Source organism: Neolamprologus multifasciatus, chromosome 5 (genome assembly GCF_963576455.1).
Source record: "Neolamprologus multifasciatus chromosome 5, fNeoMul1.2, whole genome shotgun sequence".
NCBI classification, from domain to species: Eukaryota; Metazoa; Chordata; class Actinopteri; order Cichliformes; family Cichlidae; genus Neolamprologus; species Neolamprologus multifasciatus.
The window spans coordinates 3,462,530-3,479,597 of NC_140443.1; the positions used below are offsets into that span (position 1 = coordinate 3,462,530).

The 17,068-nt window shown below is 41.6% G+C and overlaps 2 protein-coding genes across 3 annotated transcripts in view; one reads left to right on the plus strand and one right to left on the minus strand.

The window, feature by feature from the left end:
- LOC146517808 (odorant receptor 131-2-like) overlaps nt 1-17,068 on the plus strand; it is a 244,355-nt gene that overhangs the window by 144,237 nt on the left and 83,050 nt on the right. The window lies entirely within an intron of this gene.
- The window catches only part of angpt4 (angiopoietin 4), an 85,655-nt gene continuing 69,820 nt past the window's right edge, over nt 1,234-17,068 (minus strand). The window contains exons 3-11 of one of the 2 annotated variants that reach the window (XM_085161311.1): nt 15,564-15,719; nt 15,366-15,487; nt 8,124-8,208; nt 7,694-7,841; nt 7,502-7,611; nt 6,418-6,519; nt 6,166-6,332; nt 5,356-5,489; nt 1,234-2,164 (exon numbers count right to left, since the gene is read on the minus strand). In XM_085161311.1, the coding sequence (XP_085017437.1) occupies nt 2,004-2,164; nt 5,356-5,489; nt 6,166-6,332; nt 6,418-6,519; nt 7,502-7,611; nt 7,694-7,841; nt 8,124-8,208; nt 15,366-15,487; nt 15,564-15,719 (1,185 nt within the window). In that variant the 3' untranslated portion in view covers nt 1,234-2,003. Of the gene's footprint in view, nt 2,165-5,355; nt 5,490-6,165; nt 6,333-6,417; nt 6,520-7,501; nt 7,615-7,693; nt 7,842-8,123; nt 8,209-15,365; nt 15,488-15,563; nt 15,720-17,068 lie in introns of both variants that reach the window. The other variant, XM_085161310.1, reaches the window with a different exon arrangement.

The following is a 17,068-nucleotide window of genomic DNA, read 5'->3' on the forward strand; positions in this document are numbered from 1 at the left end:
ATCAATCCTCAACGTGACTCTCACGTTTCATCAGTTTGATGTGATTCATGTTCTGGCAGTCACACCAGCTTTAGCGTCCACGTTTATAAAATTGTTGATAAACATGTGGAAACGCTGGCTTCCTTTAAAAACAGTCCAAGTAAAAGTGGGTTGTGAAAGCCAACTCCACTCTTCGCTCAGTCACATATCGCTCAGTATTAAACTGTCCGTGTAATAAACTCCAATATCCTCACTGCTCGTTTTCTCGCCTTATATTAACGTTTTCTTAAACATAGACGTTTTCTGTAGAAAGACTCGCAGAGGTCATTTAGCCCTTACAACAAAAACAAGGTTGTAAATATTTTTTGCTAACTCACCTGTTTCAGTATTTGGAGGCTTGCAGGCTGCTGTGGCTGCGAGCTGTCACAGAGCTGCTGCTTACAGTCGCTGCATCATGTTTGCCATCCTGCTCCCTGTTGGAGCAGTTTTGATCTGACAATTATCTGACTAATAGCCTGGCGTGCTGTGTGGTGCAGGCTGTCCAAAAAGTTTGCGCTCCAGTTTTGATGAGTGAAATTCTAGTATTTGAATAGTGTGTTAGCAATTTGCAGGGATCTGTTTGAGAGATGAAGCTCGTCACCAAGATTTCCAGGAATTGGTAACTCAGAACGTCACCCTTTTATCCAAATATGGCCACTTCTGGCTCCAAGAGCCCAATATGGCAGGGACCAAAACACTAGCGCCGAGGTTTCACAATCACACTACAAAAATGATGAGTTTGTATAATTTGCTGCCCTGTGTACCATCTGGAAAGTACATTTTCAGAAATCTGCAGTCTCTCCACAGTCTTTTGATATCTGTTAACAAACAGTCACTGTCTGTTGATTAACACGTTGCAGTGCTTCCACATGCAATGACATTTATGGCACATGTAATGCAATTGCTCACCAAAAGACCAAAAACTAGCCAATCACTCAAACCTCTTTTCCATTGTTGTGCTGGTGCCGAGCCAGTTATCTGTTAGGACTGTCCTCATCTCAACAGATCTGAGAAGCAGAAGTTGGGTCCATGGGAAGGTGATATGGCAGCCAGAGGCCGTAGCACCTCCCATAGACACGGACATCAGCTATCTAAATCTTGTCTGTGTTTCGGTGCCGGTCATAGATAGTGGCACTATAAACACACTGATGACATCAAAGAGAATCTCGTATTCCCTCCTAAAAAGTAGGTGAATACCTTCATGCTAGCCACAGATTTGTGGATAATATTATTACTTTATTAGACAGTGACAGTTTAATGGGGGCAGCCCAGGCTACAGTAGCAAACTCATCCTTCAGTAAAACGATGCCTGTTCTACCAGGTGAGCTATGAAGGTCCACGTTCATGCCTTTTACCATTAAACACATTCTCAAATGTCATATAGGAAAGTACCGTGAAGCTGCCAGTGTGCTCCAGCTCTGGAAAGCCCTCAGTCGCCCTTTCTGTACCAGTGACTGAGTACCACAGAGGGTACCTTTTCCAACACAAAAGCAACAATCCGACCCACGTCTCGCAGCGACTGGCTGGCTGTGTGGGCGAACACTTTTGGCACTTCTCACGTGTACAAACCAGCACAACCAGTTTAATAGCTTCCAGCACAGACTGGCTGAAAATGTGTGTCGTTACCATCATATTTAAATGACAATCACATTTCAAGCAGACGAGATATTTTCTTACATGATCCATCCCTTATTTTCCTCAATATGATCCTTGGTTATGAAAACAAGTCCAGGAGACATGTAACAAACAAGGTCCTCACGAGTCACATGACTTTAACCATTATTGTTTTAAAGTCACTATTTCCTCAGTTCAGGGTTGTACCATATCATATCCAAGAGGTGTTTTAGGGTTGTACCATGATGGTGGTGAAGGTGGGAGCCATTGTTTTGAAGCTTTGGATGATATTTCGGAGGAGTTGAAGGTCGATACCGCTGTGGTATTTAAGCTCCGTTGGATCAAACCATTGTGGAGGGTGAAGGGTGCCTTTAAAAGTCGTAGGGTCGTACCATCATGGAGGTGGCGCGCAGGGAGTAGCTGGGACCTTTGAAGTGGTGCCACTTGATGCCGTTAAGCTTCCTGATGTTATGGCCGATGGAGTAGTACACACCATTTAGGTTGGAGAAACCGCAGGCATCAAACCACCAACCTGATGGAGGCGAGAGGGAGTGAGATACAAAAACCAACTAATAACACTAATGCAGTAATAAAACAAGCAGACTGCAGTGGTACAATTTTACTTTAGGAGCACTTGAAGCATATTTTGAATGGAGGAGTGACAGCGAATGAGAACCTGCCAGATGTTTTTATTTAGGTCCAATTAGAGAAAACAACTCATCATTATTTCAACAATGTTTACTAATATTTTTATAATGAACTGTGGGTCTTTAATTGTTTCAAGTAAAATAAAGTTTGTATTCAAAAATAATGAAAAATCTTTTTAAAAAGTTGTTTTCAAAAAAATTGCTTAACTTAAAATAATGGAAAAGTGTAGTTTGATTTTCCCTTTTCTTATTTTTCCTTAACTACCTCTCATGTGTGAACCATGTCACATTTAAATCCCTCTTCTCACGTCTCGTCTCCTCCTTTGAGTTTTCTGAATGAAGCATTTACTTGGTGTAGTGGCGTCATGTGGGGTGAGTTTCAAAGCGTCTATCGACTACATGCATTGATACCATAAAGACAAAGATGAAGGCTGCAAATATTAAAACATGAGCATAAAAACAAGAAAAGTTCTGCTTTGAAAAACAGAAATGATCTGTGAAAATCTACTAACAGGTAAAGAACTCAGCACGTTTGTGACGAGTTACCATAAATATGTAACCCATGTTTTCAAATGTCAGTTTCTTTGATTGACAGGTGTGCTAGTTTGCTGCTTGTCTGGTTGTGTCTTGTTGTGCAGTTAACTGCACTAATAGATGGTTAAAGAAGTTTGAGCTTTGTTTGTTTCTTTGTTTTTTAGCACTTATTAATGGATTGCATTTATATAGCGCTTTTTCTAGGCACCCAAAGCGCTTTACAATTCCACTATTCATTCACTCTCGCATTCACACACTGGTGGAGGCAACTACAGTTGTAGCCACAGCTGCCCTGGGGCAGACTGACAGAAGCGAGGCTGCCATATCGCGCCATCAGCCCCTCTGGCCAACACCAGTAGGCGGCAGGTGAAGTGTCTTGCCCAAGGACACAACGACCAGGACAGAGAGAGCAGGAGGATCGAACCGGCAACCTTCCAGTTACAGTCAGTGTTGCCAACTCCTCAGTAAGGAAAATCGCTATTGGCGGTCCTAAAAGTCACTAGAAGTCGCCAAATGATGTCAGTCCGGGAGCAGCGACTTCGCTCATGCGCGATTCATTTGCCGTTTGGACGCACAAGTGTGAACGTCTCCTGCCCTGATAGCAGCGGGGGGAGGACTATCCTCTGCCTGGGAGCACTTTGGCACGGGCGAGGTGCCCAAGGCAACACCGCTGCCTGTTGAGAGTAAGAGCGATATGCGTTTCACGTCAAAAAGTCGCCATAAAAAAGTCTCCAGTAACACCAGAAAAAGTCGCCAGATTTGTCGCTAGTCGCTTTTTAGAAAAAAGTTGCTAAGGGGGTCTGAAAACTCGCTAAATATAGCGACAAAGTCGCTAAGTTGGCAACACTGGTTACAGATGAGCTTTCCAATCCTCTGAGCAGATATTAGCAGATATCTGTATTTTTGCGATACACACATAAAGTTTTTGAAAGCAGCTTGCTAACTGGGCTTGCCAATAAATATGTTCACACACATAAATGTTCACCACAATACTGAAGTGCCACTTGAGTCAGCGTCACTGACTCACGGGCGCCCTCTGCTGCCCTAAAGCCAAATTGCACTTAATTTCTATTGAAAGGGAAGAACAGAAAGTAGAACAGTTCCCTGCATTGATTTTGGTCAAAGTTTTAAAGAGTCTAGAAACCTGTGAGTGATGTCACTGTGGCTGCCGTCTTTGATATACAGTCAGTGCTTTTTGAGTGTCCTCTCTGATATTTGTTTAGTACTGAGAATGTCATTCTGAAATAATCACACAAGACTCATATCTGTAGAGTTTCCTCAGTACAGGACACATTTCTGTTTAAGCTCCATTTAGATTTATAATTATGTTTGTTCTAAGCCTGCAAACAATTAGAAATGTTCGACAAACACAAAACATTTTTAAAAGTGACTATGAAAGCAATAAAATGTCAGCAGGGGGACCCACTGGGATCTGTTTCTCAGTTTTGTAAATAAGTGATACATTTCCGAAAATAATACTTTAATTCCTGATCTCAGGATGTTTTTTTTTTCTTTTAGAAAGTTTATATCATCATCATCTCCGTGAGAGAAAACTGTAGCTGAACATGTTTGTCTGTTCTTCGTCTCTCTCCTTACTGTTACTCCCCTCGGTTTCTTATTTCGTCTGTGTCACCATCTCTCTTTCACTCAGTAAATTGCTGTGATTTTAAGTGACTCACTGTCTAATGGTGACCACTGGCGTCTTTTTCTCAAAGGACTTGACGTTTTGCCGAAACGATTAAGTTAATTCACAGCCAATCGAGGGGAGTCTAAAGAGCTGTTTGTCTTGGCGTTGACGTGAGGTGAAGGGTGGTGCAGTGAACGATGATGGGGACAGATGTTTGAAAGAGCAGAACTTTGGGGGGGAAACGCTGCTAATTTTGATCTGCACACAGCAAACGTTGTATTTGTGAATCATCACATGTGTTTTATTTGTTATGTCAGAAGTAAACTTTCAATAAATGTATCCAGTTGTTTCATGGTTTTAAGTGAAATTGTGTCTTTGCAACACAAAGACTACATCCAAGAACGCTGAGGTGATTGTTGCTGTGATTTTGTGCTTTATAAATAAACTTGAACTGAACTGAACCTTATTATTTTTTAATTCAGGTGTTTTTAGCCCACGTGCTAACGGTGTATAAAATCATGTACCTATCTGAAAGACGGGCTTGTTCTAAAGAGCTCACTGAAACATGCTCCATGGTGTCAAACATGGCTCCACGATCCTCCCAGGTCTTCCATGACCGGCTGTAAGTTGTGTTGTTAAGTGGAAGTGTTTACGAACCACAGGAACTCAGCCATGAAGTGTGAGAGCATGTAAAGTTTCAGAGCGGGGTCACAGAGTGCGTAAAAGGCCCCACATTTATGGCCAAGCAGCTCCTGTAGGTGGGATGACCCAGAACTTTTGTCCATGTAATGCATGCAGTGTTTCTATTTTCTCAAAAATATCTTCGTATCTCAACTTTATGGAGTATTTCCAATACATAATCTCGTTTATTTCATTTGTTTGCTTTAAACTGCTGACAAACAGAAAAGCTTCTACCTCCAGTGAGCATCATGGCACATTTGCAGTGTTCGCAGTTGTCGTTGTCTTTGTCTCGGGTGCTGAAGCCGGACCCGTGGGTGGTCAGGCTGCTCTGCTTCCCTGCTGTGCCACTGTAACCTCTCAGATACAACCTGAGGGAGAGGAGACACACAGGAGGACAAGATCTGATGAAACAGTACAGTTCATCTATGAGGCAGTTAATCCAATGGATCACCATCTGGTGACTCTGTTTTTGGCAGGACCAAGCGTGTTGGTCCTTTATGGACTCCACTGAATTCTGACCACCCGTGGGTCCGGCTTTATGGAATTAATGGAATCCCATAAGGTGTTTTTATAAAGCTGTGTGAAAATCTTTGTTGCTCAACACAATCACAGACGAGTGCATCCACTCACCGAAACATGCCAAAAACAGTTCCCCGAGCGGAGCTGCAGTGTTATCAGTTTTCATCAAATTAACAGCAATTTTCACAACTAATAAATTATAAAGTGATTTTTTCCCCACAGACACTCTGAATAATGCAACATCTCATTTCCTCAGCTGAGATCAACAATTTCAGGTCATCATTTTTGGGGTTTATGAATCTGTGGTTGAACCATGTCATCAACAATTTAATTATAATTAATAGCAGGAAAATAAATTGCAGAGTTACAACACAGCAGCGTTTCCAAAACAATCAATATTAGTCTGTTCAAGTTTGAATATTATACACGCCTTCAGATGTAATCAGCAGCTTTTTATTTTCATTATTATAGTAAAAATAAACATTAAAGTAAAACACTGTGTGTGTGTTTGGACTGTGGGTGTACCTGTACTGCTGTCGCTCACTGGTCAGTGTAAATCGGTCATAGTGGGAGTGGGCGGAGTTTCCCTCCCAGTCCATCATCTCCACCCTCATAGAGTAGACACCTTGATTGGTCAGCAGGTGCAAAACTTCATTACCCATCCAGTGCTCGCCCAACACGTCCCCGAAACCCTGCAGGGAGAATCACAAGAGGAGCACACTTTACACTGATAATGACAATGACAGGATAAATCCTGGTGACGTGACACAAACGCACCATTCTGTACTCCCTCCAGCTCCTCTGGAAGTCCACGCTGCCATTAAACCGTCTCTGGAAGACTGTCCAGCCTCCACCACTCGTCTCCATGTCACAGTAAACCTTCAGGGGCAGAAACAGAAACGACTGATCATTAACTACCAATGATGATTTAAATTATATTAACTGTAACTATTGTCTGTGAAGGTTCTCAGTCATCCAGGTCATCGTAGTCTAAGGAGCTTGGAAAGAAAAGCGTCTGGACTTCTTTCAGTTACTTGAAGACGTTTCACCTTCATCCGAGAAGCTTCTTCAGTTCTAAGGTCAAATGGTGGAGAGTCCCAGATATAAACCTAGTGGGAGTTTCCCCCCACAGAGGGACAAAAGGACCCCCTGATGATCCTTTAATCGCCTGAGCCAAGGTGTGAAACTGGGTGTGGGTCCCATTCAGCCAGAGTTTCGGGTGAAACCTGGACCAACTGCCATCTATAATCCAGTTTTGAGTTCCCTCCCCAGGCGCCTTAACGCCCACTCACATCCTGGGCCATCTGACCTCGGGAATTCGCATGATAAGGTGGGGCCAGGTTTCACAATGAGCTCACCTGAAACTCTGGCTGATTGGGACCCACACCCAGTTTCACACCTTGGCTCAGGGGATTAGAGGATCATCAGGGGGTCCTTTTGTCCCTCTGTGGGGAGAAACTCCCACTAGGTTTAAATCTGGGACTCTCCACCATTTGACCTTAGAACTGAAGAAGCTTCTCGGATGAAGGTGAAACGTCTTCAAGTAACTTAAAGAAGTCCAGACGCTTTTCTTTACAAGCTCCTTAGACAACTCACATTATTCTAAATACAAAGACACTTGAATATAAAGACAGTTTCTCTTCCTGTTGAACATTTTGAGGTAATTCAAATATGATCGTTGAAGCTGATTATTAAGGGCAGTTGTTAGCTAGCAGGAAACAGATGACAAAAAATGAGTTTGATAAGAAAACTCCTGTTAAAGCCATTTTATAAACATTTTAATGTACAAAAAAAAAAAATCTGACTTGTTGCCATTCGAGTCGCTCTTTGCAACACTGCACGTTTGCTGTTGAGACGTTACCTGCACAGGTTCAGTCCTGTTGCCGATGTAGACGTGATACAGGCCGCTCACATAGTGACCGGCCTTGTAAGCATCTGCACAGTCTCTCCACATCTGGCTCCTGGGAGGCGCTGCTACATCGAAACGCCAGAAGATTGTGAGAAATATAAATGTACTGTGTGAAAAATACTACATGTGTACCTGTGTGTGTACCTGTAGTACTAGCCACCATGTTGAGGAGCGTGTGGACAGACTCCATCAGCTGCGTCTGTTGTCTCTGCAGGGCGGTGTTGTTGGTGCTGGCGACTCTCAGCTGCCTCTCTAAAGACTCGATGGACGCCATCTGAGTCCTGATGACGGACTGAGCCAGAAAAAGGTTTCACTGCTGTTTAAGCACTTTCTGCTTTTTGGTTCTACATCCACACAGACTTGAAAATGTACTTTTTTTATTCTTTACTTTGACTTTTTACTTTTAATTTAACAGTTTTATAGATTTTAACTTTTCTTGTAATGTTTGACTTTCCCTCTACGTGCTTAAAACTCTATAATTAACAGCGGTTTTTAAACCACTTGGGCTTGCAAATATCACATGAGGCAAAAATGTTTCTGATGGTGATATACAAAATTACAAAGGTTTACTAACTTGAAGTCTATTCTTCTCCTGCCTCATGTCCTCCAGCTCTCCTCGCTGCTTCGACTCCAACATCTGAACTTTGCTCTCCAAATGACTGAAACAAAAGAAAAAAACAACTTCGTAAATCCTCAGCTCACAGTTTTTGTTTCAGAGCTTTTTCCCATAAAAGTAAATCCAAGAAACTGCAAAAATTCTTTGAATTCTTTTGAACAAAGTAGATCTTTGTGTTTTGATGATACAACCAACAAAGTTAATAAAATGCTCTGCTGTGAGTTTTCTGTGTTATCAGCTCTATGCATGCTGTTTGGTTTTAACCAGGTTCGACGGCCGTGGCCCTAAAGTGCAAAACAAAGCAACAAAAAGAAAAACAGAAGAAAATCTCAGGAAATAAAACGAGACTTCACTTTAGAGAAAAGTTTATTTTCTTTATTCTTGAATGAATAACAGTCTCAGTCATCCCGTCAGACTACGCACCCTCAGGAGGAGAGTAATGGTGATGTTTTAATAGTTTTATCAAGAGTCATATTGATCTGTGGTGATGTGAAGGTTTTGGGTGATGCACAGGCTGAAAATCCTAACTGGGTTTGCATACGGAGTCCATCACTTCATTTTTTCTTATACGTTGCACTTAGATTTAAAATTTTCATATCTGAATGTGAATACAAAGGCTTTCTGTTATAAACTCTGCTGTCACACTATTTTTTGTTGTACTAAGGAAAAATGAGACTCAGTAATATCATCACAACAGAAATAAGAAGCTTCCTTAAACATGAGAGATGCTGGTGTCCTTCGCTGCACGCGGTTTCGCAGTTTGCCTCACAGTTCAGATGTGAGTCAGTAATTGTTCTATGATATTTGCAAGATTGCACAAATTCCACTGTCTGTATGAGTCTTTTAAAACTTGAGGACTAATATTATTTTTTGGGAGATCAAGTTTTCGTGCAGGTTGTTTTTTTCTTTCTTTTTCAGATGCAAAGAGAAAAGCTGCCTTTCTAGTGCTGCAGGCCTGGTGTTACACAAACACTTGTAAAGAAATAATGGAAAAATGCCCAGGAGATTCCACACTTACAAAACCAAAATGTAAACTAGAAGGGTTCTGGAACAGCTCACTTTGTTCAGTCATGATTTCTACCCTTGTGATAGCTTTACATGCATGCAAACAAGCAGCATAAGACGGAGGGAGAAATGAAGGCTTTCCTGAGGAATCCTAATTACATCCAAGTGAAGAGCAGGAGCAGCAAAATGTTGATAAAAACATTAAGGATGTCTGAAAGACCATATTCTATTCTGTTTTTGATGGAGCGCAGTTTTTACCTCCCGAATTACTCCGTCTCATTAGCGAAGCTGCAGCAGACAAATAAAGATTCATATTGCGACCATCATTTCTGGTGCCAGATCAGACTACAGTTCTCGTTATCTGTGCAGCTGAACCAGCAGTAGAGCTGCTGAAAATAGACTCCAGCCCACAGTTGGGTCAACAAAGTATGAGCCAAATGAATGAAACCCGATGAAGGAGTGGCAGGAGTTTCAGAGGGGAACGTGGGACACTCGAAGTGGCTGAACTTCTAGTTCAAACTCGCTAAGAGTGCGTTGGTCTGCAGGAGTCCAGGGGGAAAATGTTATCTTCTTTTAAATGTTTCTACAAATAAGCTCCATCTAAGTGACTTATGTGGTGAAAATATGCTGAATACACACTAACTGCTGGCAGCCATTATCAGAACACTACTTTTAAATATAGTATTAAATAGCTGATGAGGAAGACTCAGACTTTGAAGGGTCAAAGTTTCTCCATGTGGCCTTACACTGTACGTTAGTGTTGATCACGGCTGTTGGTTCCACCGAAGCCACCAAACAGCCAGGCAATAAAAATCCAACTGACCACTTCTGTCTTGATAAACACCTTTCTGGTGGCACTATGGGCTCAATCACTGCGTTGCAAGTCTTATTAGATGTAATATGATGTTCATTTTGCAAACGATGGTCCCAGTTAGTGTGGAGAAGGTCAGGACACACGTTGTGATTGACAGACTGCATCCATGTGATCATGTAGTGGAGGGGTGGGCAACTCCAGGCCTCAAGTGCCGGTGTCCTCCAGATTTTAGATCTCACCCTGGGTCAACACACCTGAATCAAATGATTAGTTCATTACGAGGTTTCTGGAGAACTTCAGGACATGTTGAGGTGGTGATTCAGCAATTTGAATCAGCTGTGTTGGATCAAGGACACATCTAAAACCGGCCCTCGAGGCCTGGAGTTGCCCACCCCTGATGTAGTGTCTTTGTCAGTTCCACGCCTCACTCATAACATCTGTTTTTTAACAAAAAGAAGAAAAAAAAACTCAGCTAAATGCTCCACAATAAGATTTCGTGTCTTCACCGTCAGAGATTAGCGTGTTAGCATGCTAAGTAGCCAACCATACCTGCTGTGTCCCAAAACGTCAGCTGCATCCTCCGGAGGCCGCATTTGAAGGCCGATTACGTCACAGCCAGGCGACGAAGGCTGTCCCAATTCGTCGACTCCTTCAAATGCGGCCGACAAATGCGTCCTTCATTTCCCCGAATTTGAAGGATGGGTCGGGTGTGTCCTTCGTGGCCCACCATATCCCAGAATTCATAGCGCGGCCCAGCCAAATTTCAGCTGCCAACAATGGCGGCCGCTACTAAGTTTTAGAATTACTCTTATTATTCTTTCTGGGCCACAAAATAAACTTTTAACATATTTTAAGGCGAGAAAGTAGCTGTGTAAATTACAAATATCTGCTTGGTTTATCAAGACATCGCATATTTGCAAAAGTGTGCCGACGTTTTCGGAGACGGCTGTTACCCACCAGCTCGATAGCAAGCCGGGGTTCATTGGTCACTCCAGCCGGCGAGAGCAGCGGACTCCCGGCGTCATTGTTTTCAGACCCCCGCTCTTTCGCTACTCAGGTTAACATGATATATAAGTCACTCGGATAACTTAAAAATTTAATTGTTTGCCTTTTTTCGGTGTTTTATTTGTTCCGGAGTAAATCGGTTTGGCTGAGATCAAAGTTATTAGATTATTAGATTAAATAAAACTTTATTAATCCATCGGATGGGTTCCTCCGGGATTTTCACACAGCTGAATAAACGTTAAACAGAAAACTGATTAAACAGAAGTGTGAGACGGTCGAGAATTTACTCCAGTGTCCTGTTATATTTTAGATAGCAAGGAGCAGACGGCCGAGTTTATTAAACTCCACCGACACAGCGGTGACGCAAATCTGAAGGCTAGACCGTCCCATTTCACAGCCTCGCACTTCCGGCTTTCTCGGTCTTTGAAGGACCTGGCCCAGGTAGACCGCGAAGACCGGGTCCTCCGAAGGATGCAGCCGACGTTTTGGGACACAGCTTGAGGCTGATTCAAAGGACCATCAATTCTGCAGTTTTTTAGATTTTAAGATTAAAAATTTGACACATAATCTCATTTAACATTGTTATTAATCTCTGTCTCTCTTCCACAGCATGTCTTTATCCTGTCTTCCTTCTCTCACCCCAACCAATCACAGCAGATGGCCCCGCCCCTCCCTGATCCTGGTTCTGCTGGAGGTTTCTTCCTGTTAAAAGGGAGTTTTTCCTTCCCACTGTCGCCAAAATGGTATTTCATAGGGAGTCATATGATTGTTGGGTTTTTCTCTATGTATTATTGGAGGGTCTACCTTACAATATAAAGCACCTTGAGGCGACTGTTGCTGTGATTGGCACTGTATAAATAAAGTAGAATAGAAGGGAATTTAGTATACAGTAGTATACAGTAAACACTTATTTCTTACACACTTTCTACATAAATAAATAAACTGATATCAAGAGGATTTGGGCTTCAATACTCTCCTGCAGTTCTGTAATATGTGAATATGAATCTTACAACCACACGTCCACTTTCTGAGAGGTGTAGCTGACATAAGTCAGACGTGAACCACCATCGTGCTGTATCGTGCAGCTCGTTTACAGCCATGACTGATGTTATTCTACGTTAGCAGGTGAGACTTTGGTCACATTAGGAGCTGAAACACGCTATCAGCTTCTGCTTCTGATCACTTCAACATGCTGACCTGCACATGAACAGGGAAACGCTAATGTGGTGTGGACTGATGGGGAGCCACTGATCGCTGTGGTTTGTGCAGCATGAGTGAAGTGGTGTGTGTGTGTGAATGTGTGTGCAAGTTTATGTACTCTTGTAGATTCAGACAGCTGTTTTACTGAGGTCTCAAAAGTATGCGAGGCAAAAATGTATTGTGTGGGTGTTTATGGTTTCAGGATTTCTAGAAGTCTCGACTCCTAGAAATCAGGAGCAATCGGGCGCAAAAGACACAAAGACGTCAGTTTTGTTGACACAAACTTAGACACGATTGCTAATAATGTGTTCAGTGAGGCAATCTACTTTGGCTTCAGTTTGAAGATGAAGCTGGATAAAGTCCAACTTAGGACTTTAACAGATTTCAGATCTGTATCAAGTCATCTGACATGTTATCAGCTCTTCTTTGATTGCATTGTCAGACTGGTTTGGTTGCCCATTTTCTGTATCTGGACCAAACATGACACCTTTGTTTAGAAAGTTCTCATCGCCTTATTTCCTTCATACGTGTCAAAGTAAAATCCACATGAAAGCCAGGACGATGGGGTCCCAGCAGAACGTGTCACGATAACGAGATGATCAATGTTACTGATTTGTTATCGACTTTTGATGTTGTGGCTGATCATCAGCGAATGTTCCCCATAGTCTCACACACCCGCACTCTGTTTGTCTGTTACTGTAAACATGCTCGATAATTGCTCTGCATGTTTTACTGCACAGTGCACGGTCCAAGTTCACCTCACAATGAAAAATGACAAAAATATTGTGTCTCCAAATATTTCTGCGTCTCGCAGTAACAGCTGAGGACATATTTACGTCGCTGCGACGATTTGCTTGTATTTCAGATGTTGTCACTGATAAGCTGCTCGTCTTTTTTCCTGTCAGACTGCAACAGAATATGTTTTAGATATTGGTCTGTCTCGGGGGAAAAAGGCTGAAGCAGCAACATTTTGACATCATGTCTAGAAGCAGATCCAGTATGTAGCAGGAATGCTAAATCTGTCAGCTACCTCGTGTGCACTGCAAAAATTAATGTATATAAGCCTTCTCGTCTTTTTTTTTTTCTCGCCGTCGTGTCCGGTGTAGTGTAGCAATCAGAACTGTTTCTGAATGCCAAACAGATTCACTTTCACAAGTGGAGCATTACGGCATTTGTTATAATGGTGCACTTGACAGTCATATTTTATTAGAATTTTATTAGTATTTTTTATTTTGGATCATTACAACCATAACAGACAAGACCGGGGGGGGAGGGGGAGGGGGCGGAAGGGGGGGGGGGGAGAGGAAAAAAGAAAGAAAGACCCAGCAACCACAGTGCAGGAGCCCACAGGGGCTGCAGCACCGAGCACACAAAGCCTGATCCAACGACATCATCTGAACATGAACCAATAAATACTTGATTTCCAAATACATAAAACTATAAATAAAAAAAAAGAATTAAAAAAAAAATACACATGACATATAATGTAATTGCAAGGAGGTATTTCTGTAGTCTATTGATTACTAGATAGTGGAAAAGGGGTGGGATTAAATAAGCTCATGCTTCTTCCTGCTCCTTTTTGAACATGAAAGTTATTTGTAGTTGTGGTTGCTCGTTTTCCTTTTGTTTTGCTTTGTTTGTCTGTGAAGGTTCTCAGTCATCCAGGTCATCGTAGTCAAAGGAGCTTGCAAAGAAAAGCGTCTGGACTTCTTTAAGTTACTTAAGTTACTTGAAGACGTTTCACCTCTCATCCGAGAAGCTTCTTCAGTTCTAAGGTCAAATGGTGGAGAGTCCCAGATATTTTGCTTTGTTTATTTGTGTCTTAATTCTATGTTGTTGTACTTTTTTAACATGTTCAAAATAAAGATTCAATCAAATCAAATCAAATCAACAGGTGAATATACAGTGCTTATATATACAGTGCTTGTTAAATGTATTAGACCACCTGTAATAAATACAAGAACACACAATGTGTTTGAAGTCTGTCAAAACCTCTACTAACTATACTAAGAAAATAGCAAAATAAATCCACCTTTTTACCCAAACTTGTCATAAAACAAGCAAAACCTTGATTTTATGAAAGAGAATTTCTTTTTATTTGTTATTTACACAAAAAATATTTTTTTTGTGTAAATAACTGTAAGATAATCACTTTGTTTGATTCCAGGAACACTTGAAACAAAGATTTACACCCCAAATACTGACTTTTACTTTTTAAAAATTTTACATTTTTATATGTAATTTATAACAGAAGTAGAATGTAAAATATAAAATTTAATGTAATCTGATAAAATTTAATTTCCTTGATTGGTGTACATTCAGTTTACAGCAAACCTATTTTTTTCTTAATGATTATTTTCATAAATGAACATTTTCATTAAAAAATGGCTTTATTTTTATGAGGGCAAAGAAACATTTATTAATAGCTACTAGAAAAGCTCATCAGTCATACATATATATATGTTTTGACAAAATATAACGTTGGGATCCTGATGAGGTCATAGTATATAAAAGATAAACATAGTCTCCAGTTCTGATAGTAAAGTCAGCACTGAAGTGCCTCAAACCCAGATTCATTTCTCTGACGCCAAAAGAAGTCTAGTTTTATAAAAGTGCATGGGAAAACTACCCTCAGACTAACCTGATCTATGACCTCGGTGACTTTATAGGGTCAGCTGCTAGCTGGAGTCTTAATGAACACAATATGATGTTCCTTTTGCAAGCTGTGCTCTTTATTAGTGTTAGAAAGGAGGTTAGATGAGGTTCGGCTACTTTGCGACATGTCTCTGTCGTAGAAGCGTATGATGTCAGTCTCACATGACCACTTGGCTGCTTTTAAAGGTTGTGATGTGCTAACTTCACTATTGCCGAGTTGTTCTTCTGCAGAAAAAGTCCTGCCTCGCTCTAAGAGGCTTCAATTCCTTCCTGTATTATTCTTGTTTCTTAACCAGTTTTGTTAACCGAGGTTTTATCAACTCGATTAACTCACAGCAGATGTTTTTGTTAATCAAATGTCCCCCAAAGGCCAATCCTCAGTCAGGACAAACCCTGTACAAGCATTCGATGGTAGAAAAAGTAGTCCTTTTAGCCTTTGTCTTTACTCAGAGTGACTTTAAATTGGTTTTATGATTAATTTCCACCTACGCAGACGCTGACTGAACAAAAACATTTCCCACCTGTTCTTATCTCGCAGCCGGCTGATCTCTGAAGTTTGCAGTAACAGTTCCTTTTCCAGCTTGTTGGTGGACAGAGAATTCTCCAGAAGCTTTATCTCGATCTGAGATGTGTGGTTTAGGACCTGATGAGAAACAAAAACAGAGAATAAACTCACAAAAGTCTGCTTTTAGATGACAGGTTCACTAGCAGCTCCTTACCTTTGCTTCGACCACATGGAGCTTGCGTGTCTGCTCTGCTGTGTGCGTGAGCAGGTTCGTGCCGATTTCCAGCATCGTGGCCGTTTGGTTGTGAACGACATGCGACTGCATGTTGGCAACGTCACGCCTGTTGTTCTTCTGAAGGAAGATCTCCAACTGCACTCAACGAAAGGGAAACACAAGGTGTCAGAGTTATATGAGAGGAAGATGAGAAGTGAAACTCTAAAGACACAAGAGACACAAAGAAATCCATCCAGTGCACATCCAGTCATCACAGCGGAGTCATCCACCCAGAATCAAACAGACTTTCAAACTAAATGATTTTAATGACAACAGACATCCCTTCAAGAATGAGGTGTGTTATAGTACAGCTGACCCTAGAGCAGTGGTCAGTGTCCTGCAGGTTGTAGATGTGTCCTCGATCCATCACAGCTGATTTAAATGACTAAATTACCTCCTCAACATGTCTTGAAGTTCTCCAGAGGCCTGGGAATGAACTAATCATTTGATTCAGGTATGTTGACCCAGGGTGAGATCTAAAACCTGCAGGACACCGGCCCTTGAGGCCTGGAGTTGGCCAGAACTGCCCTAGAGTAACTTGTAGCATCTAAAATGAGTCTCTCAGAAACAAGACGACACTGAGCATAAAGATGAAAAGCCTCTGCTCTCCAAAAAGATCACTGGTGCCTTTCTGCAGTTTGCTGAAGTCATGTGAACAAGGCTGAACAATGTTTTGTGTGTAAATTAAATTAAATTAAAAGTTTCTGATTTGGAATGAGACGTGTTTGGGGGAAAAACACAGCATTCCAAAATAAAACTGTATCCCACCAACAAAACATGGAGCTGTTAGTTGGATGCATTAAAACAGGCTTCTTGGCCAGAAACATGAGATCACTGAACCCAAACTCGGGAGCATAAGATAACTCTTTATTGCACAGTCATACTTTGTACAATAGTACAATGAAATTAGAATATTGTGGGTCATACAGCAAGAGAACAACACGTCCTCTATCCTGCACGCTCTATAAACCTCTACCCTCCAACTACAAACCCTTCCAGTATTTCAAGTTTGTAGTGGTAATCAGCATGCTAACAGCTCAGGAAAAGCTTTAAGAAAAACAGCACACAGTATTCAAGCCAGTGACTCAGGACTGAGGCTGAAACCCTGTAGGATGAGCCAACCCAATGAGGAACCAATGTTCAACCCACAGGATCCAGAGCAGCTGAAATATTGCAAATTTCTGCATAAATATGAACGCAGCACCATCAGATTTTAGTCCTAGATGTCCTAGAAAAAGACAAACTACGGAGCCCCGCAGGGGACATGGGAGAAAAAAAAAATTAAGATGGACTTTTGCGAGATCTCGCAAAGTCTCGCAAAAGTTTTGCGAAACTTTTGCGAAACTTTTGCGAAACTTTTGCGAGATCTTGCAAAACAAACTCGGGATCTTGCAAAAGTTTTGCGAGATCTCACAAAAGTTGAATTCCAACAATGGCGGCAGCTA